Source organism: Oncorhynchus kisutch, linkage group LG21, assembly GCF_002021735.2.
Source record: "Oncorhynchus kisutch isolate 150728-3 linkage group LG21, Okis_V2, whole genome shotgun sequence".
Taxonomy (NCBI): Eukaryota; Metazoa; Chordata; class Actinopteri; order Salmoniformes; family Salmonidae; genus Oncorhynchus; species Oncorhynchus kisutch.
This window is the reverse complement of record NC_034194.2, coordinates 25786099-25810239: the sequence shown is the minus strand read 5'-3', so window position 1 is coordinate 25810239 and position 24141 is coordinate 25786099. Positions and strand designations below refer to the sequence as shown.

The following is a 24141-nucleotide window of genomic DNA, read 5'->3' as shown; positions in this document are numbered from 1 at the left end:
CAACACATAAACACACCCACAGAAACACACACAGACAAAGACACAGACACATATATAGACACACACAGATAGAGACAGTTGGGCCTAATTAGAGTGCATTCCTCCTATTACAGTGTGAGACAGACTGGGCATCTATGTAACGACAGCAGTGTGTCGTCCTCCCAGACATCCTTAGTCACACTCCCTTAACCTCACTAAAGTTCAGCCACAGTACATAAACACAAACAAACAAACGTACTAACAGAAGAGAAACTGTCGAAAAATCAATGCTACTCCACAGGACAGGACATGTACATACTGTAAATGTCAACAGATCTTGTTAAGGATAGGGGGCAGTATTTCCCCTTTGGATGAATTGCGTGCCCATAGTGAACTGCATCAAAATCTGTCCTAAATTGCTAATATATGCATATTATAATTAATATTGGATAGAAAACACTCTGAAGTTTCTAAAACCGTTTGAATTATGTCTGTGAGTATAACAGAACTCAAAGGGCAGTCAATCTTGCAAACTAGTTTTGAAATCCTGAAAGTTGGGGCAACTTTGACGTCATCGCCCCCTGCCTTCCCAACAAGTTATGGATCTGGAAACACTTCCTATGTCTTCCACTAGATGTCCTCATTCAGTAGAAAGTGTAATGGAGCATTTGCTGTGAACTTTGACCTAATGGGAAGGAAAGCTAGAGTGTTGCAAAAGATTCATGTGCTTGAAGGCGCGTATGCGTTGGAGTGCTTCGTCTGTTCCAATCAGCCCCAGATGAATTAGGATGATCCGGTTGGAATGCTATTCGATCTGTATGATCATAACATCCTGAAGATTGATTCTGCACTTAGTTTGACCAGTTTCGTCGACCTGTAATATGTAATTTGGAAGTTTTGATGCAATATTATCCTGGACCAGAAGTCATTTTTTGGGCATTTGAGCTGAAAGTGGTAGCAAATGCTGCTACATGGACACTAGAATTGAACATTATGAAACAAAACGATTTATTGTTGAACTAGGACTCCTTGCACTACATTCTGATCGAAGATCATCAGTGCTGTCTCAGATTATTGCAATGTTAGGCTTTTTCCATAACGTAAAAAAAATGTGACACAGCGGTTGCATTAAGAACCAGTGTATCTTTTTAATTGTATGTAGAACATGTATCTTTAGTCAAAGTTTATGATGAGTATTTCTGTTATCTGGCGTAGCTTTCTATAATTCCTCCGGACATTTTGGAGAATTTTCTGAACATGGCGACAATGTAAACCGAGATTTATGGATATAAAATGAATATTATCAAACAAAACATAAATGTACTGTGTAACATGTCATATGACTGTCATCTGATGAAGATTTTCAAGAGGTTAGTGAATGTCATTTGATCTTTTGTGGTACAAAATGGCTACGTTTTCTCTTTGTTTTGGTGGTGGTCTAACATAAATATATGCTGTGTTTTCGCCCTAAAACATTTAAAAAATCTGACACGCTGGGTAGATGAACAAGGTGTTTATCTTTCATTTGAGGTATTGAACTTGTTAATATGTGGAGGTTAAATATTTCTAAGAATATTTTTGCATTCCCTGCGCCACCGTTTCTGCTGAACGGGGGGGTGTAGTTCCTGGAGGGGAACCCATAGGCTTAACAAGATTTATTAAGACCCCTTCAGTAAGACAGATATTGACAGGTAGAGGTCTGTTAAAAGCCTATAACAGTGTGTGTCAGTGTGTATTAGAGATCTTGCCACATCAAATCCAATTTTATTAGTCACATGCACCGAATACAACAGGTCTGTAGACCTTACAGTGAAATGCTTACTTACGAGCCCCAAACCAACAACGCAGTAAAAAAAATATGGATAAGAATAAGAAATAAAAGTAACAAGTAATTAAACAGCAGTAGTAAAATAACAATAGCGAGACTATATACAGGGGGTACCGATACAGAGTCAATGTCTGGGGTACTGGTTAGTTGAGGTAATATTTACATGTAGGTAGAGATATTAAGGTGACTATGCATAGATGATAACAACAGAGTAGCAGAGGTGTAAAAGAGGGGGGGGGGCAACGAAAATAGTCTGGGTAGCCAGACATAGTGTTTTCCTTGATGGACAAAAAGCACAATTTTAGTCTCATCTGACCAGAGTACCTTCTTCCTTATGTTTGGGGGAGTCTCCCACATGCCTTTTGGAAAACACCAAACCTGTTTGCTTATTTTTTTTTTCTCTTTCGTAAAGCCCAGCTCTGTGAAGTGTATGGCTTAAAATGGTCCTATGCACAGATACCCCAATCTCCACTGTGGAGCTTTGCAGCTCCTTCAGGGTTATCTTTGGTCTCTTTGTTGCCTCTCTGATGAATGCCCCCAGGTCAGGGACAACGTTGTGGAGAAGTACAAATCAGTGTTGGGTTATAAAAAAATATCAGAAACTTTGAACATCCCATGGAGCTTCATTAAATCCATTATTAAAAAAATTTAAAGAGTATGGCACCACAACAAACCTGCCAAGAGAGGGCCGCCCCCCAAAACTCACAGACCAGGCAAGGAGGGCATTCATCAGATGAGACTAAAATTGTGCTTTTTGTCCATCAAGGAAAACACTATGTCTGGCACAAACCCAACACTTCTCATCACCCCGAGAACATCATCCCCACAGTGAAGCGTGGTGGTGGCAGCATCATGCAGTGGGGATGTTTTTCATCGGCAGGGACTGGGAAACTGGTCAGAATTGAAGGAATGATGGATGGCGCTAAATACAGGGAAATTCTTGAGGGACAGCTGTTTCAGTCTTCCAGAGATTTGAGACTGGGAAGGAGGCACACCTTCCAGCACGACAATGACCCAAAGCATACTGCTAAAGCAACACTTGAGTGGTTTAAGGGGAAACATTTAATTGTCTTGGAATGGCCTAGTCAAAGCCCAGACTTAAATCCAATTGAGAATCTGTGGTATGACTTAAAGATTGCTGTACACCAGCGGAACCCATCCAACTTGAAGGAGCTGGAGCAGTTTCGCCTCGAAGAATGGGCAACAATCCTCGAGGCTAGATGTGCCAAGCTTATAGAGATGTACCCCAAGAGACTTGCAGCTGTAATTGCTGCAAAATGTGGCTCTACAAAGTATTGAATAGTTATGCACGCTCAAGTTCTGATTTTTGTCTCATTCACTTTGCATTTTCAAAGTGGTAGGCATGTTGTGTAAATCAAATGATTCAAACCCCCCAGAAATCCATTTGAATTCCAGGTTGTAAGGCAACAAAATAGGAAAATTGCCAAGGGGGGTAAATACTTTCGCAAGCCACTGTATGTAAACAGCTACGAAAAATACAGATGAAAACTCTCTAGGTAGGTAGTTAGGTCTCCAGTTTATCATGAGATACTCTACCTCAGGAGAGCAATAGCTCGAAGACTTCCTTAGATATCGTGCACCGGCTGTTATTTACAAAAATACATAGTGCGCCGCCACTTTGTCTCACCAGATGCCTCTGTTCTATGCTGCCGGTGCAGCGTAAACTAGCCAGCTGTATGTTGATAGTGTCGTCGTTCAGCCACGACTCCGTGAAGAATAAGATATTACAGTTTTGTCCCGTTGGTAGTTTCATCTATTTTATCTATTTTAGGTCATCTATTTTATTGTCCAAAGATTGCACGTTTGCTAGCAGAATGGAAGGAAGTGAGGGTTTATTAGATCGCCTACGAATTCTCAGAAAGCAGTCTGCCCTCCGGACCCTTTTTCTCTGCCTCTTCTTCATGCAAATCATGGGGATCTGGGCCTGTTCCCGAGAAAGCAGCATATTGTTCGCGTCGGTCTCGTTAAAGGAAAAAAAGGATTCTGCCAGTCAGTGGTGAGTAATCGCAGTCCTGATGTCCAGAAGTTATTTTTGGTCATAAGAGACGGTAGCGGCAACATTATGTACCAAATAAGTTACAAAACAAGTTCAAATCAACGCAAATAAACAAACAAAAAAACACAATCGGTTGAGGGCAAATAAAACGTCTGCCCTTTTCTCCAGCACCATCGATGCCATCTAACACACACTATGCTAGTGTGTGTTAGATGATCTGTGATGGGGTTGTCCTATGATAGTGTGTGTTAGATGATCTGTGATGGGGTTGTCCTATGATAGTGTGTGTTAGATGATCTGTGATGGGGTTGTCCTATAATAGTGTGTGTTAGAGGATCTGTGATGGGGGTTGTCCTATAATAGTATGTGTTAGAGGATCTGTGATGGGGGTTGTCCTATAATAGTGTGTGTTAGAGGATCTGTGATGAGGGTTGTCCTATGATAGTATGTGTTAGAGGATCTGTGATGAGGGTTGTCCTATGATAGTGTGTGTTAGATGACCTGTGATGGGGGTTGTCCTATGATAGTGTGTGTTAGATGATCTGTGATGGGGGTTGTCCTATAATAGTGTGTGTTAGATGATCTGTGATGGGGGTTGTCCTATAATAGTGTGTGTTAGAGGATCTGTGATGGGGGTTGTCCTATAATAGTATGTGTTAGAGGATCTGTGATGGGGGTTGTCCTATAATAGTATGTGTTAGAGGATCTGTGATTGGGGTTGTCCTATGATAGTGTGTGTTAGAGGATCTGTGATGGGGGTTGTCCTATAATAGTGTGTGTTAGAGGATCTGTGATGGGGTTGTCCTATAATAGTATGTGTTAGAGGATCTGTGATGGGGGTTGTCCTATAATAGTGTGTGTTAGATTATCTGTAGTGGAGGATGTATTGTGTTAGTGTACATTGGTTTTGAGTACCTGTCTCTGTGAGACTCCAGCTCTAGAGTACTGAGAGGAAGACCTGGGCATTGTATCACTAACATCATCCTTCGTCCATTTAGATTCAGTGAAATGAAGATGATCTTAGTGCTACTATGCTTTAGGGAGACCCAGCCTTGTCATGTTCCAACAGTGACAGGACCTGTCCAGACCTCAAATGTGTGTCAAACACTCCTCTCACAGTGCCAGGTGAAGGACACTGTCCGCTTTGCCATCTCGCTTTTCTCGACCCATTGATTTTGTTAGTAACTCTCACTCAGATAATATATTCAAAACAGAAAACATTTCTCTCTGCCCTATGGCAAATTGAGTAGAGTTGCAGAAAATGTGCTTTAAAACTTAAAATGTTTCTCTCCGCTGTCAATAATGTTTTACACGCACAGTGGGGGGGTCCCCCAAAAACATTTCACTTAGGGCCCCCAAAAGGTTGGGGCCAGCTCTAACTGAATGTGTGGGTATGGATGTGTGTAAGCAGACCCGCGAGCAACTGCGGCCCCTCACAATGATTTCAGATTTTTTGTGGCCCCCACCCCCATCAATGTTGCCCATCCCCGGAATAGAGCTAGAACTAATATACATGGCCATTCCTGTTGCTAATGGAGATAATACCACATCTGCCAAGTGTCCCATTAGCACAACGAATTGCTGAATGAATGAATGGTATCTGGCTACTAGAAATAGTTCATGCTTTTTATATGTCTCAGTGTATTCTATTCAATAGGTGCAATGTCAATTGCATATATACTGATCAAAAATATAAAGCAACATGTAAAGTGTCGGTCCCATGTTTCATGAGCTGAAATAAAATAACTATCCCAGAAATGTTCCATACTCACAAAAAGTGAACAAATTTGTTTATATCCCTGTTAGCGAGCATAAGCTGGCTCCAGTTCCCGCCAATATCCAGCGACTTTGCACAGCCATTAAAGAGAATTGGCACAACATTCCACAAGCCACAATCAACAGCCTGATCAACTCTACTGTATGCGAAGGAGGCAAATGGTGGTCACACCAGATACTGACAGGTGTTCTGATCCACGCCCCTACTTTTTTTTAAAGGTATCTGTGACCAACAGATGCATATCTGTATTCCCAGTCATGTGAAATCCATAGATTATGTCGTAATGAATTTATTTCAATCGACTGATTTCCTTTTATGAACTGTAACTCAGTCAAATCGTTGAAATTGTTGCATGTTGCTTTTATAGTTTTGTTCAGCATAGGTTAAGATTTGAGCCAATACAACCACTATCTGGAAAGTCATCACATTGGCTCGAGTATGAGAAAGGGTTTTGGTTTTCTGTTAAGTGCACATACACACATACATAGGGTACTGAGGTGAGAGTTTGCTTATTTACACAAAATGGAATGATGATCTCTATCACTGCCATGATTATTCCAATCCCACTGCTATAACAGCCTTTCGTGTGTGTGTGTGTGTGTGTGGTGAGTGTGTGCTGTGCGTGTGTGAGAAGGTGTGTGTGCGAAGGTGTGTGGAGGTGTGTGTTTATCCCCTCACACCTACTTGTATTTATTCAGCTAGAGAGGGACGGAGGGTGGGAGGGAGGTGGTGAACTGAGAGGGGGGGTTAAGAGGGAGAGAATGACAAAATGAAAGAAGGAGCAGGAAAGATGGAGAGTGAGAGAGAAAAGAGAGAGAAAAATCAGAAACAGGCTCCAGTGTAGGCAGGCTATTCATCAGTAGGAGAAGGATGAGGCATTTAGTCAGACAACGCAGGGCTGAGGTGACTGATGCTCTCTTCTTCTCCATCTTCTCTCTGGTGCTCACAGTGACTGCACCTGCAGAGATAGCACTGAGCCATGAACAGGAAAAATTCTGGGGGAGAGACACAATGGAGGAAGGAATGCTGTAAACTGTTTGTGAGGGTTGGAATACATACATACTGTGGTTAGGTGTGACAAAAATACAGTGTTTCCTGTAATTAGTGAGGGTGTCTAAGATGTTCTAACACAACTAGAGAAACTTGAGGACAAGGCTACAGCCAGTGTCCTCCACCTCTATTCCCTATGTCCTATACCCTATTCTCAATGTCCTATACCCTATTCCCTATGTCCTATACTATATTCTCTGTCCTATACCCCATTCTCAATGTCCTATACCCTATTCCCTATGCTCGATGTCCTATACCCTATTCCCTATGTCCTATACTCTATTCTCGATGTCCTATAATCTATTCTCTATGTCCTACACCCTATCCCCTATGTCATATACCTTGTTCTCTATGTCCTATACTCTATTCCCTATATCATATACCCTATTCCCTATGTCATATACCCTATCCACTGTGCCTTAAACCCTATTCCCTATGTCCTATACCCTATTCCATATGCTGTATACCCTATTCCCTATGTCATATACCTTGTTCTCTATGTCCTATACTATATTCCCTATATCATATACCCTATTCCCTATGTCACATACCCTATACCCTATTCTCTCTTCCCTAAACCCTATTCCCTGTCCCCTATACCCTTTTCTCTATGTCTTGTACCCTATTCCCTATGTCCTATACCCTATGGTGTATACACTATTCTCTATGTCCTATACCCTATCCACTGTGCCTTAAACCCTATTCCCTATGTCCTATACCCTATTCCATATGCTGTATACCCTATTCCCTATGTCCTATACCCCATTCCCTATGTCCTATGCTCTATTCCCATTCACTCTATACACTACGCTCTAAGCGCCAGGTGACCGCTGGCCATTCCCCTGACAGTTACAGAGATAGTTTCCTGCAATTACAAACATTTTCCCCAAAATACTGTTTCCTCACACAACTTAAAGATTTTGAAGTCCGAGGAACTCCAGACCCTGCCCTTCTGCCAGCCATAACGATGGCAAAACTTCCTTTGTCATCACGCCCAGTCTACGCAGCAAAACCACTGATACAGTACCATGATCCTGTATATACATCCAGCCAGTCTTTCAGAAACTTGCAGCGCCATCAGAAAAGCCTGCACATCTATCCTGGTATATAAGTATAAGTATATACTTAGCATTTTAATCCATTACTTAATGTGTTGGCCAGAGCCCCATCTAGGAATCCAGAGTTATCATAATTAAATCTCCCCATAGTCTATTCTACAGAATCGAATGCTATTCTACACCCTTTAAAACTGGTTAGAGGCCAGCTTTTATGTTTAGTTCTTCACCACTAAAGTTAAGACTGGGACATCTATTGCTGATCCAGAATCAGTGATACAAACCTGAACAAACAGGGCTATATGGGCTATATGCCCTTCAAAACTGGTTCAGCTCTTAATAGCCAGGTTTAGACTGACGATCATAGATCTGACCCTGAATCAGTAATTAGTGACAGGTGATGACAGCAGAACATGAGCTGTAATGCCAGAGCATGGCAGTGATGTGAATACAATGCTGTTTTCCCCAGTGTTCATGAGCTCCAGAGTACTGAAGCAGCAGCGGTGTAGAGAAGTAGGTCTCTGGGGAGGTGTTACAGGGTTGAGAGGAGAGAACATAGCTGCCAAGGAGATTCACTACATAAGCCTTTGGACCAGGGAGGAGGAGAGAGAGAGAGATATCATCTCACCCAGGGGAGAGAGAGAGAATGCACAATAAAGAGGGAGCATCCTATTCATCAGGGAGAGTCACCACAGGGCCATGTTGTCCTTGTGTTGTCACATTGTAAATGAGGTGAACGGTAGCACGGGTGTTAACATAAACTCATTACTCTAAGCCTGACTCGGTGTGTGTCTTTTTAAAGCTACGACTCTGTGTGTGTCTTTTTAAAGCTACTCGATCTGTTTGGCACCAGGGTTTCTGACTCCTTCTTAACTGGTTATTATGAGGCTGGGGATACCAAGTCATTATGTGATGTTTGTGTTTTTCTATTAGCATTTTTTTGTTAGAAACGGATGTTGGCTTGGAAAAAAAGGAAACACAAATGGCCGATGCTCTAGAAATTGAGGTCCACAGGTAAGACAGTGGGACATCCGTGGTTCTGAGAGACTACACGCTGTAGGATTGGGTTCCAAACTATTGTAACTGTAATGAATACTCCGGGAGAAAAAAGGTGTAGATTCACGCGCAGAGAGTGGCGGGTGTTTATTTTGCCGTCACAGAAGGAAGGATTCGTGGTCACAGGCAGAGATGATGTCCTCCGGAATCCCATACAGATGGAACACCTGCTGGAACATACACTCAGCCAATTCCATGGCGTTAGGTAAATGAGGAAGAGGAACCAGACAACACATTTTTGAAAAACGGTCTACTATGTTAAGGATGGTGGCGTTAGAGGATTCAGGAAGGTCTGGGATGAAGTCAACAGCTACGTGGGACCAGGGTCTGAGGGATTGGCAAATGTTGAAGCTTACCGGAAGGGAGATGATGAGGGCTTTTGGTTTGGGCACAGACTGGACAGGAGTGTAAGTAATCCCTTACGTCAGATGCCATTGAGGACAGCCAGAACTTACGGGCTAGAAGTTTGGTGATTCTTGTAATGCCTGGATGTTCAGACCCCAAGTACATGTGAAACAATTGCATCAGTTGGGGTCTAATAGCTGCTGGTATGTAACTCCTCCCAGCTGCTGTCTCAGGAGGAGCCGGGTCAGAGGTTAGTGCTTCTTGTATGGCAGAGTGAACCTCCCACTGTACCAGTCCCTTCCTCTTGCCTTATGGAAGAATGGGTGTAGGGTCTGAGTTACTGGTCAGAAGGTCAAACTGGCAGGAGAGAGCATCAGCTTTTACATTTTGAAAATGGAAGCATGTGAAGAGCCCAGCGGGCTTGTCTGGAGTTTAACCTCTTGGCCCCTCTGATATATTCAAAATTACAATGATCTGTTCGGACGAGAAAGGGATGTTGTGGCGCCCTCCAACCAGTGGCGCCACTCCGAGGGCCAGCTTGATCGCGAGGAGTTCTCTTGTTCCACACACCGTACATTCCTCTCAGCGGAGGATCATTTCCTGGAGAAGGCAGCACAGGGATGTGATTTTGGAGGTGTTCCCACCCGCTGAGAGAATATGGCTCCTACTTAAGGCATCCACCTCCGGGGTGAAAGGAAGAGTCGGATCAGGTTGGTGAAGGACAGGAGCTGAGGTGAAGAGGCGTTTCAAGTTGTTGAAAGCAGTCAGGGCGGTATCAGTCTATTGAAGGGTCCGGGTCTTTTGGCTGGTAAGGGCAGTGAGGGGAGCGGCAGTAGAACTGAAGTTCCGAATGAACCGGCGATAGTAATTGGAGTACCCAATGAAACGTTCCTTAACGGGGGTGGGTTTGGGCCATTTACTGACGGTGGTGACTGTTCTCATCCATGCTGACCCCTTCAGATGTCAGTACGAAACATGGAAGGTGCTCTTTTCAGTCTTCACATAAAGGTTATGGTCAAGGAGCCATTGAAGAACATTTTGTCCTTAAGGAAGTGAGAGTAAATCAGGATGTCATCAATGTAGACAATGAGAAAGGGGTTGATCATATCCTGGAAAACCTTGTTCACAAAGGATCGGAAGACAACGGGGGTGTTAATAGGGCCGTAGGGCCTGACCAGGTATTGGTAGTGCTCTCGTGTGGTGATAAAGACCATCTTCCATTCGTCGCCTTCACGTATACGGACAAGGTTATATGTACTTCGCAGGTCAAGTTTTGTATAGATGTTGGCTTGGCCCTCTTGTTCAAGGGTCGCTGGGATCAGAGGAATGGGGAAACGGTTATTGACCGTGACGTCATTCAGGGAACGGTAATCAACACATGGACGGAGACCACTGTACTTCTTTCCAGCAAAGAAGCTGGACGCAGCCAGGGCAGAAGGACGAATTAAACCATTTGAGTGTAATCAATGTAGTTCTCCATTGCCTCATTTTCCAGGATAGATAGGGGGAAAACACGACCCTTCGGTGGGGACACTCCAGGGAGTAAGTCAATAGCACAGTCTACCTGCTCCCCCCGAATCTATCAAGCCTTCTAGAGCCCTTCTTGGATCCGCCTTTGATGTTCGATACACGGGAGAGGAGCATGGCCCAACTGCATGGGCTCTGGAAGACTCGTACAGGATGACGGAATCATGGAAAGAGAAGGTTTCGTGTTCCTGGGTGGCAGAGTTCTTCGGCGGTCGGCGATGAGGTGGTCGATGGAGATGGACATACGACTGTATTGATTTAAATCCTGAAGGTCACCTCTACAGGCCAGCTCTGCCTGAAGTTCTCTGTTGAGCCCTCTCCGGTAGATGGTAAGTAAAGCAGCCTCATTCCATCCACTCCCTGCAGCCATGGTGCAGAACTCGAGGGCATAGTCGGAAGCTGAAGTGCGTCCTTGTTGAAGTTCTATGAGGAGGTCTCCTATAGGATGACCGGAAGGAGAGTGATCGAATACCTATTTGAAAAGGGTGTGGAAATGGGTCTCGGATCCGAGTTCTGTGCTGTTGGCAGTCCATATGGCGGTGGCCCAATCCAGGGCTTTGTCTGTGGCAAAGTTTGTGGGGTTGTGCTCAATGTAGTCGCTGCATTGCATCAGAAATCCCTGACATTTCCCAGGTGAAACGTCATATTTTCCAGGCACGGATATGAATGAAGGGCTATGGGTTACGATACCTGGCATCGGAGGAGTAGGGATAGGCTGGCGGAAAAGATGGCAGATTTCCTCCATATGCTCCTCTTGCTGGGTTAGGCGCCACTGTAGCGCCGCTGAATCCATTCCGTTATTAAGTGAGGTACTCTGTACTGAATACTCAAGGAAAAAAAGGTGTAGATTCAGAAAACAGAGAGGGGCAGGTGTTTATTTTGCCGTCGCAGAAGGCAGGAATTGTGGTCACAGGCAGGCAATGGTCATACAAAGGTAGGCAAACAGGCAGGTGAATCAAAACTAGGACTGAAGGCTATAACTGGTTCTCACAAACGAGCTAGGAAAAGGCTTAGTAGAGTCGAAACGAACAATATTTCACAAAGGCACAAACAGAATGAACTGGACTAAATAAGGAGCTGATGAGACCAGGTGAGTAACTAACACAGGTGAAATCAATGAACAAAAATTAAAGACAGGGCTACGTTCAAGAACACAAAGAAACAGGGCTACGTTCAAGAACACAACGAAACAGAACAAAAGGTTGACTAAGAAAATAAATACAGTATGGGTACACACAGAACGAACACCAAACAGTCCTTCACAGACTCTAAACCCCTTTTAATGTCATCTCTCAAAGGCAAACAATGCATATGGAAAACACAGTGCACACACACATACACACACACAGTACACACACAGTACACACACAGTATACACACAGAATACACACAGTACACACAAAGTACACACACAGTATACACACAGTACAGGCACAGTATACACACACAGTATACACACAGTACACACACAGTACACACACAGTATACACACACAGTATACACACAGTACACACACAGTACACACATACAGTACACACACACAGTATACACATACAGTACACACACACTATTCTATTTATATCAAGCAGTTCATGAATATTTGATTTCTCTTTTTGTATTTTCATGCATTACCCAGATCACAGGAAGAGAGGTACTGAAAGGCATTGTAGGAGATGGTGCCTACCTCGTCGTAAGTGTAGCGGTAGTCTGCTTTCTTAGATTTCAGATCCCACAAGACCACAATTCCAGCCTCATATCCAATGATGAGCTGGAAGGGAAAATTGACAGACAGCCAGTGAGATTTGGACCTGTGAGGACAGACATATCAGAGAAGGAATAATACGCTCAACGTTCCCACGGTACCCTGCGGTTGGATGGTGGGATGAAATAGAAGACAAACAGGAATCACAGTTTATTTGATCACCTCTTGACCTTGAAGTAAATAAAAGTGCATTTTGTTACATTTTGTTTACATTGTTAACCAAACCATGCCCCCTAAAGTTGATATTTTCAAAATACCCCAAACAATGGACGATTTATTTGAATTAAGGCCCAGTGCACTCAAAAACATGAATTTCCTATGTTTTATATATATTTCCACACTATGAGTTTGGAATAATACTGTGAAATTGTTAACATGATGATAATTCCCTTTGAGCTTAAATTCCATAAAATTCAGCCTATTTTGATGGGATGGAGTTTTACCCTGCCTGGTGACATCACCAAGCGGTAAATTAGTTAATATACCAATAAGAAAGAGAGTTACAAACCTACAAACAGCTAATCTTCAGGTTTCCCCTCCCCACTCAGACCACTCCCAGACAGTCCTAGCAGAATTATTGCTTGAGAAATGGCTCTTTGCTTAAGAAGTTATTTTTGTTTATTTTTGACCATTTTAATTGAAAAACATTCACAGGTAGTTAAGGTACTTAATTGTTACCCAGAAATGATTTGATATTGAGATTTTTTTTAAACGGCAGCATTGAACCTTTAAACCTCTCTGTGCGAGAATGCCTTCATTGAAATTCAAATGATAAGGAATTATTTTCCATCTATATTTTTCTGTTGTTCTTTGGAACTCAGCTCCTCTCGCACCCGAGTCCTGAAACATAAATAAATGATAAATAAACGTCTGAACAGCCGTGGCTGTGACAAGTCATTCATATTTCAAAAGTGATTATCTGTGTATTCAAATAAAAGAGAAATAATGATTCAGCCAGCTTGAATGTTTCATAAAGGCTAAACCTACATCCAGAGAGAGGGGCAGGGAGGTAGGGAGGCAGGGACAGATGTGTGAGTGTCAGACCTGAACAATCAAGTGATGTGTGAGGTCTTTAGAGAAGGATTAGTGGCATGCCACACTCTTCAACAACAAGAAGGAAAGATACACACATGTAATGTACACCACTTTTGGGCAGAGAGCCACTCCATACCTTTCCCTCATCCATGGGGTTGTCACTTATGTGGACCACAGGACCTGGGTGGGCCTTGGAGGATCTGAGAGAGAGAGAGAGAGAGAGAGAGAGAGAGAGAGAGAGAGAGAGAGAGAGAGAGAGAATAAAGGTGAGTCTCATCAGGGACAATCCCCTCAGCCTAATCAAGTTGACACTCCCCTCAACCTCATCAAAGGGACAATCCTCTCAGCCTCAACAAAGGGACACTCCCCTCAGCCTCAACAAAGGGACACTCCCCTCAGCCTCAACAAAGGGATGTCACATACAACAGATGTGTTTAGAGTTCCCACACATGATATAGATAGCTCAGGCATATAGTGAGAGAGAAGATCAACTTTGAGCTTAGAGCAGCTAAAGGAACAAAGTCAATTTGAAACAGAGCATGGGAAGGACTGGGCTAACTGCTGAAGCCCTGAGAGTCCTCTTTCAAAGACAGGAGCTTACTGAAGGGAGAGATGGATGGCTGTCAGTCCCCTGTGAGAGTGTGTACTGTAGTGTGTGTGTATGTGTGTGTGTATGTGTGCATGCGTGCGCGTCCGTGTGTGTGTGTGTGTGTATCTCCGTATCTCCATCTCAGTCCTCCTCTCTTCCTCAGTGTCTCTCTCCTCTCCCTATGCCAAAGACTGCCATCATGGCTAACATAGAGTATGAGGATGGGGATGGGGATGACTCGGGTCATGAAGGAAAGGCGATAAGTAGAGTAGAGTAGAGTAGAGTAGAGTAGAGGAGAGTAGAGGAGACGAGACGAGACGAGACGAGACGAGAGGAGAGGAGAGGAGAGGAGAGGAGAGGAGAGGAGAGGAGAGGAGAGGAGAGGAGAGGAGAGGAGAGGAGAGGAGAGGAGAGGAGAGGAGAGGAGAGGAGAGGAGAGGAGAGGAGAGGAGAGGAGAGGAGAGGAGAGGAGAGGAGAGGAGAGGAGAGGAGAGGAGAGGAGAGGAGAGGAGAGGAGAGGAGAGGAGGCTATGGAGAATTGGGATGTTGCCCATGGTTGCCGGAGTCTATATTTATCAGTGTTAACCAGATAGTGTTTTTAACTCGGTGTTACTGCAGCTGGAGTTGTTTATTTATCTAATCCCCCTCGCCACTGTCACACTGTTACTTACAAACCAACCCATTCTCTGCTGCACACACACACGCACATGTGCACGCATGCACACACACACATAGGATTTGGAGAATGGATCACCATGGAAACAGAGCCAGGATGTGCAGAGTGCAGACAGCCTCCTGAAAATATGCAGCAACCACATAGAGGCAATCACACACACACATACACACACCTATGCAAGTGTGTGTGAATGAAAGTAATCTATCTAAGGTGCAGAGGCCTGAATTCCACACACAGACTTCTCTCATAATGGATAACACCTGCCCATATATGTGAATGTCATATTGAATGCATCACATATGCAATAGAACACCTACCATCTATCTATATGCCATCAAACTCAATGTCCCATAGCGGATATCACACAAACACCATCAAAGACCATCAACCATGTCCTGTGGTGTGTATCACAAATGTATAGTATCAACATACACACGCAAACACACACACCCTGTATAAGCCATGAGAAAGACACACACGCAAACACACACACCCTGTATAAGCCATGAGAAAGACACACACACACACACTCACACACACTCACACACATACATACATACATGCATACATACATACATACATACACATGTTTGTGGATGACAGATATACATGATTGTTATACTGTTGCTCTTGTTTAATAGAAACGGGCAAGGCCTTTGTGTCTATGTAAGTTTGTGTGTGTGTGTGTACGTGCTCTCTATTAATCCCCCATTCAGTGAGAATGACTTCCTCTCCAGAGTACACACACACACACACACACAAGAACAGCTGGTACATCTGCAGGGAACACAAGCATCCAATACTGAAATAGCGGAAACACAGTCACACAGAAAATGTCCCCTATGGCAACATGGCATGAACAACCCTTAGTATGGGGCCTTAGCCAGGAACATGCCAACAGGACTATCTGTTTATGTGTATAGGGGGAGGTGGGATAATGTAAGCACAGGTATCAAAATGTGCTAACAAAAGAGAGGAGTAAGAGGAAGATGGTGACATTGAGGGGGAAGGGACAGAAAGAAATAGGGATGGAAGAGGAAAGCAGAATCTTGGGGGGTAACTTTCATCAGGCAGGGTGACTTTCATCACACAGGGTGACTTTCATCAGACAGGGTGACTTTCATCAGACAGAGTGACTTTCATCACACAGGGTGACATTCATTAGACAGGGTGACTTTCATGAGACAGTGTGACTATCATCAGAGAGGGTGACATTCATCATAGTGTGACTCATCAGAGAGGGTGACATTCATCCTAGTGTGACTCATCAGAGAGGGTGACATTCACCAGACAGGGTGACAAATTAAAATTGTCATTTTAATCCATAGAGACGTGAAGGAGAAGCTCGTCGGATGTTGATCTCTTCTCGGCTGGGTCCTCATTTGGGACCAAAGTTCCTTGTTGTTAAGAGACTAACCAATAGTGAAAAAAAGGTATTAGGTGAACAATAGGTAAGTAAATATTTTTAAAAACAACAGTAAAAAAGTGGCAAGGATATACACAGTAGCGAGACTATAACAGTAGCGAGGCTACATACAGACACCGGTTAGTCAGGCTGATTGAGGTAGTATGTACATGTAGATATGGTTAAAGAGAGTAGCAGTAGTGTAAAAGAGGGGTTGGTGGGGGGTGGGACACAATGCAGATAGCCTGGTTAGCCAACGTGCGTGAGCTCTGGTTGGTCGGGCCAATTGAGGTAGTATGTACATATGTACATGAATGTATAGTTAAAGTGACTGTCCATATATGGTAAACAGAGAGTAGCAGCAGTGTAAACGAGGGGTTGAGGGGAGCACACAATGCAAATAGTCCGGTAGCCATTTGATTACCTGTTCAAGAGTCTTATGGCTTGGGAGTAAAAATTGTTGAGAAGCCTTTTTGTCCTAGACTTGGCACTTCGGTACAGCTTGCCATGCGGTAGTAGAGGTGAACAGTCTATGACTGGGGAGGCTGGGGTCTTTGACAATTTTTAGGGCCTTCCTCTGACACCGCCTAGTTAGAGGTCCTGGATGGCAGGCAGCTTAGCACCAGTGATGTACTGGGCCATACGCACTACCCTCTGTAGTGCCTTGTGGTCGGAGGTGGAGCAATTGCCGTACCAGGCAGTGATACAACCAGTCAGAATGCTCTCGATTTTGCAGCTGTAGAACCTTTTGAGGATCTCAGGACCCATGCCAAATCTTTTTCGTTTCCTGAGGGGGAATAGGCTTTGTCGTGCCCTCTTCACGACTGTCTTGGTGTGTTTGGACCATTCTAGTTTGTTGGTGATGTGGACACCAAGGAACGTGAAGCTCTTAACCTGCTCCACTACAGCCCTGTCGATGAGAATAGGGGCGTACTCGGTACTCCCTTTCTTGTAGTCCACAATCATCTCCTTAGTCTTGGTTACGTTGATGGATAGGTTGTTATTCTGGCACCACCCGGCCAGGTCTCTGACCTCCTCCCTATAGGCTGTCTCGTCGTCGTCGGTGATCAGGAATACCACTGGTGTGGTGTCTGAAAACGTAATGATGGTTGGAGTTGTGCCTGGCCATGCAGTCGTGGGTGAACAGGGAGTACAGGAGGGGACTGAGCACCCACCCCTGGGGGGCTCCCGTTACGGGGTCTGAGACACTGAAGCTTCCCACCATTAGCTCTGACAAATTGAAAACCCTAGTCATTGGCGACTCCATTACCTGCAGTATTAGACTTAAAATGAATCATCCAGAGATCATACACTGTTTACCAGGGGGCAGGGCTACCGACCTTAAGGCTAATCTGAAGATGGTGCTGACTAAAGCTAAAACTGGCGAGTGTAGAGAGTATAGAGATATTGTTATCCACGTCGGCACCAACGATGTTAGGATGAAACCGTCAGAGGTCACCAAGCGCAACATAGCTTCAGCGTGTAAATCAGCTAGAAAGATGTGTTGGCATCGAGTAATTGTCTCTGTGTTAAATGAGGCCTCACCTCCTCGTTACACTAGTGACCATATCTCCCGTGCATCCCGCAAAGGTGGAGGTGTTGCTAACATTTCCGATAACAAATTTCAATTTTGTCTTTTGAGCTTCTAGTCATGAAATCTGTGCAGCCTTCTCAATCACTTTTCATAGCTACTGTTTACAGGCCTCCAGGGCCATATACAGCGTTCCTCACTGAGTTCCCTGAATTCCTATCGGACCTTGTAGTCATAGCAGATAATATTCTAATTTTGATGTGACTTTAATATTCAAATGGAAAAGTCCACAGACCCACTCCAAAAGGCTTTCGGAGACATCATCGACTCAGTGGGCTTTGTCCAACATGTCTCTGGACCTACTCACTGCCACAGTCATACTCTGGACCTAGTTTTGTCCCATAAATGTTGTGGATCTTAATGTTTTTCCTCATAATCCTGGACCACCATTTTATTACGTTTGCAATCACAACAAATACTCTGCTCAGACCCCAACCAAGGAGCATCAAAAGTCATGCTATAAATTCTCAGACAACCCAACGATTCCTTGATGCATTTCCAGACTCCCTCTGCCTATCCAAGGATTGTCAGAGGACAAAATTCAGTTAACCACCTAACTGAGGAACTCAATTTGACCTTGCGCAATACCCTAGAAAGTCAGAAAAGCAATAAAATGAATCACTTACCCTGGATGATCTTCGGGTGTTTGCACTCACGAGACTCCCAGTTACACAATAAATGTTCCTTTTGTTCCATAAAGATTATTTTTATATCCAAAATACCTCCATTTGGTTGGCGGGTTTTGTTCAGAAATCCACAGGCTCTAGCGGTCACGACGGGGCAGATAAAAATTCCAAATTGTATCCGTAAAGTTCGTAGAAACATTTTTTTATAATCAATCCTCACGTTGTTTTTACAATAAATAATCAATAATATTTCAACCTAACCGTAGCTTTTTCAATAGGAGAGAGAGAGAAAATGTCTACTCCAAGCTGTTGCGCATGCAAAACCCATCCACTGACGCGATGTGATCGTTCTCGCTCATTTTTCAGAATAAAAGCCTGAAACCATGTCTAATGACTGTTCACACCATCTGGAAGCCATAGAGAAATGAATCTGGTTGATATCCCTTTAAATGGAGGGAAGGCATGTAATGGAACAGGGAGATTTGTTTATCTTAGGCACTTGTTGGACTTTCCTCAGGTTGTTGCCTGCAATATCAGTTCTGTTATACTCAAAAAAAAAAAAATTTACAGTTTGGGAAATTTTGGAGTGTTTTCTATCCTAATCTGACAATTCTATGCATATTCTAGATTCTGGGCCTGAGAAATAGGCAGTTTCATTTGGGTAAGTTTTTCATCCAAACATCAAAATACTACCCCCTACAATCAACAGGTTAATCTTGATGGTTGTACAGTCGTCTCAAATAAAACTGAGAAGGACCTCGGCTTTACTCTGGACCCTGATCTCTCTTTTGGCGAACATATCAGAGAGTGTGACCTATCAAAGAGGGCCACGTTCATCAAACAGGGTGACTCATCAGACAGTGTGACATTTATCAGAGATGGTGACTTTCATCAGATAGGGTGACATTTATTAGAGAGGGTGAATCATCAAAGTGGGTGACTTTCTTCAGACAGGGTGACATTCATCAGAGAGGGTGACATTCATCAGACAGGGTGACTCATCAAAGAGTGTGACATTCAACAAACAGGGTGACTCATAAGACAGTGTGACATTTATCAGAGATGGTGACATTCATCAGAGAGTGTGACTCATCAGAGAGGGTGACTGATCAGACAGGTTGACATTCATCAGAGAGGGTGACTCATCAGAGAGGGTGACATTCATCAGAAAAGGTGACTCGTCAGAGAAGGTGACTTTCATCAGAGAGGGTGACATTCATCAGAGAGGGTGACTCGTCAGAGTGTGTGACTCATCAGACAGGGTGACTTTAAACAGACAGAGTGACATTCATCAGAGAGGATGACTCATCAGACAGGCTGACATTCATCAGAGAGATTGACTCATCAGGTAGGGTGACATTGATCAGAGAGGGTGACTCATCACAGAAGGTGACTTTCATCAGACAGGGTGATATTCATCAGAGAGGGTGACTCATCAGACAGGGTGACTTTAAACAGACAGGGTGACATTCATCAGACAAAGTGACATTCATCAGACAGAGTGACATTCATCAGAGAGGATGACTCATCAGACAGGCTGACATTCATCAGAGAGATTGACTCATCAGGTAGGGTGACTCATCACAGAAGGTGACTTTCATCAGACAGGGTGACATTCATCAGAGAGGGTGACTCATCAGACAGGTTGACTCATCAGAGAGGGTGACTCATCAGGGAGGGTGACGTTCATCAGAGAGTGTGACTCATCAGACCGGGTGAATTTCATCAGAGAGGGTGACATTCCCCAGAGAGGGTAACTCATCAGAGAGGGTGACATTCAACAGAGAGGGTCCCATTCATCACAGAGGGTGACATTCATCTCAAGGCTTTCATTCTTTCCTTCAGACTGTAATTTTCAGCCAATCAATCTGCAGCCAACCCCTGTGGTGGAGTGGAGTGTGAGGACTGGTGGGTCAGCTCTGCTACTGCTCTGGGTCTCCTGGAGGACTGGGTGATAGATTACTCCCCACGGGCAAAGTTACAGTGCTGGGTCTATCCATGAGCATCACACCCGACAGGCCTGGAGGTTTGGATGGTACAGTAGGGCCTGATCTCTAGGCCCAGTTAGGACCCAGTGAGGGCTGAGACTAGGTGGGAGGGAACACACAAACACACACACAGACACCCACACATACAGACAGGCAGGGGCAGCAAGAGGCAACCTACAAGAATAAAGAGGGGGAAGGGCCAGGAGGGAGAGAGAGGACACCCTCTGGTGTTCACATGAACTGTGTGTCATAGAGGGTGTGTGTGTGTGGTCAGCAGTTCCTGGTAAAGTGGCTCAGTACACAGGAGTCAAACACACACAGTGTAACTTTATGTGATGACTACAGGGAGGGTGATGACTGGTTTAAGTGATGACTACAGGGAGGGTGATGACTGGTCTCTTGAAGCTAGGGGGCACTATTTGTATTTTTTGGAAAATAACGTTCCCAAAGTAAACAGCCTATTTCTCAGGACCAGATGCTAGAATATGCATATAATTGACAGCTTATGATAGAAAACACTCTAAAGGTTCCAAAACTGTAAAAATATTGTCTGTGAGTATAACAGAACTGATATTGCAGGCGAAAGCCTGAGAAAAATCCAATCACAGGAAGTGACTCTTATTTTGAAAGCTCTGTGTTCCTATGCATCCCTATTGACCATTGAAAGGGATATCAACCAGATTCCTTTTTCTGTGGCTTCCCTAAGGTGTCTACAGCCTTAAGACATAGTTTCAGGCCTTTATTTTGAAGAATGAGCGTGAACGACCACATTGCGTAAGTGGAAAGGTGGGGGCTCTCAGAGTGATTTTTGCGCAAAAGAGAGAGTCGGACATTGTTACTCCCGATCCTAGTGAAAAGCCAACTGTCCCGGTTGATATATTATCGAATAGATATTTGAAAAACACCTTGAGGATTGATTATAAAAAATGTTTGCCATGTTTCTGTTGACATTATGGATATCATTTGGAACAAAAGGAACATTTGATGTCTAACTGGGAGTCTCGTGAGTGAAAACATCCGAAGATCATCAAAGGTAAACGGTTAATTTGATTGCTTTTCTGATTTTCGTGACCAAGCTTCCTGATGCTAAGTGTACATAATGCTAGGATAGGCTATCGATAAACTTACACAAACGCTTGTATTGCTTTTGCTGTAAAGCATAATTTCAAATTCTGAGATGACAGGGTGATTAACAAAAGGCTACGCTGTGTTTCGCTATATTTCACATGTGATTTCATGTGATATTTATGCTACTCAGCGTTACTGATGACAAATATACCGGATCCGGGAAGGGTACTACAGGGAGGGTGATAACTGGTTTAACCTCTTGAAGCTAGGGGGAAACGTATACAGTGGTTCTTCTTTTAAATAACGTGCCATAGAATTCTGTGGCACCCCTCAAGCTGTGCTGTAGTACTCCACGCTCTTCTTTACTATGCCTAGTATGATAGTAGGACACAACTCCAGTGTATACTATCATGAAGTGGCCCTTTCTGGGTGTAGATCGTGACCCCCCCCCCCCCCTCTCTTCCAACCCAGGTTTTATTATCTCCTGCCAGGTTTTATTAATTCCTGGCAGAGAGCACAGAGAGAGACCAAAGGACTAGACTTGTCCAAACTCCTAAATCCCAAAATGGGAGAATTAAACAATATTTCTACTTTCGAGAACGTAGGAATGGTCCGTGGATACTAAAGGGACAGTTATGACCAGTGTTTCATTTGGTGATCTCATGAAGGACAGGAAACACATATAACGGTATCTCTTAAAGTGTACATTTCCCAGCTGTCAGGTTTACATCTAAATATTGTGAAACGTATGTGATTAAACATTAAACGATTTGTGAAAAGATGTAATGTGATATTAACCTTCTAAATGAGAGTATGGATTTTCATATAAAGATTAACTAGTCAGTGGCCACACCCCTGTGAGCCCAGACATCACATTAGGCTTCATAGAACCGCCCTTCTTCGACAGAGGATAATACTCACTCCTGAAGAAATTCACACCAGACCAAAACATGCCGTGTGATGCTGGTGTGTGAAGTGGTTTAAACTATAACTCTACCAAAGGAAAAAACTATACCATGTGGAGCATTGGCTACACGGCCGGAAATGATTAAACTCTGAGACTATCGATCCCTATAGAATAAGAGCAAATCTTAGATGTTTTATTACTAGTCAGCAGCTAGAAATGATGTAAGTCTAGAACGAGAATACTGTCAACCGCCGAAGCATCTATCATATGAGAACATGTCTGAGTGGTACTCTGAAGCATACAGTCTAACCACCTACAACCACGAAAGACATTGTAACTTCTAGGAAAGTTAACCAGAGACTCTGATTAACCCTACAGGACAATCAAGGATTCCAACAGAGAAGACAACAACGACATACAGGCGTAAATACATATACATTGCAATTATTCTCGAAAGAGCGGCCGTTCATGTGCAAAGGATTGGCATTTCAATGAATATAATTACAGACTGTGTGTAATGAATTCAATTTGTCTTTCCCGCACTCTCAGTCCCACCCATTTCCTTTTGTCTACCAAGCTGTCATATCGGCTTAGCCCACTAGGGACTTTTCTATCATTGTTAGTAACCAATATCTTGTAACGGCTGTCGTCGGGAGGATGAGACCAAGGCACAGCGTTCCTTGAGTTTCACATAATATTTATTACTGAAGTTTAACTTTAGACAAAACAAAACAATAAAGAAAACAATGACTAACCAGCATCCTTGTGCAAACTAACTGTACACAAACAAAGAACAAGATCCCACACAGGAGGGAAAAAAGCTACCTACGTATGATTCCCATTCAGAGACAACGATAGACAGCTGTCCCTGATTGAGAAACCTACCTGGCCAAACACAAAGAATTAGAAAACATAGAAACCGTAACATAGAATGCCCACCCAAATCACACCCTGACCAAACCAAAAATAGAGACATAAAAAGCTATCTAGGGTCAGGGCGTGACATATCTACAGTTTGTTGTGTAACTGAACGACAGTGTTCTGCTATAGTACTGAGTGCTGCAGTACGTCCTGGTAATCTTCTTGACAGTGTTCTGTTCCACTCTGTAATGTTCTGTGCTCTGCTTGGGTGTATTTCTTTCTATGCAGTGTAATAGTGAGGTGGTGTAAAATAGAGAGCACATTGTCTCTGAGCCGCCCACTCCACAGTCCCTCTCTGATGACAGCTCCAAAGAGGACAATAGGAGAAGATAAAGGCAGGAGAGGTATCTACCTTGCATACCCGCAGCCCACAATAAGATGAGACAGAAAAAGAGAGGTAGAGAGAGAGAGAAGGGAGAGATAGAAGGAGAGAGAAAGTGCCATCTGAAGCTCCTGTATAATCATAAAGCCTTTGTGTGCAGAAATACTGTTGTCATCAGAACTGGATATGGGCCACACACACACACACACACACACACACACACACACACACACACACACACACACACACACACACACACACACACACACACACACACACACACACACACACACACACACACACACACACACACACACACACACACACACACACACACACACACACCTTTAGTCTGGAAATACCATGGCAGCTTCAGGACTGGCAGGCACGACTCCTTAGAGACCCATACTGTCACCCATTCACACTACTTCCTTCCTTGTAACCCACCTCTACCTCTCTCCTACTTGTCTACCCCCGACCTCCTTCTATTTCTCTACTTCCTCTCTCCTTCCTCTCGTCTACCATTCACCTCTCCTAAACCCCCACCCTCCTCTATCAACCCCAGTCTCTTTCCTATCCTCTCTTCCTCTTCTCTCTTTTTCTTGCCTGTCTCATCT

At 43.8% G+C, this 24141-nt stretch overlaps 1 protein-coding gene across 8 annotated transcripts in view; it reads right to left on the bottom strand.

Moving 5' to 3' along the window:
* Positions 1-24141, bottom strand: part of LOC109866606 (syntaxin-binding protein 5) — a 147847-nt gene that overhangs the window by 31995 nt on the left and 91711 nt on the right. For all 8 annotated transcript variants that reach the window (XM_031800535.1, XM_031800537.1, XM_031800541.1 and 5 more), the window contains exons 6-7: positions 13568-13631; positions 12319-12402 (exon numbers count right to left, since the gene is read on the bottom strand). In XM_031800535.1, coding sequence (XP_031656395.1) covers positions 12319-12402; positions 13568-13631 — 148 coding nt within the window. The remainder of the gene's footprint in view (positions 1-12318; positions 12403-13567; positions 13632-24141) is intronic.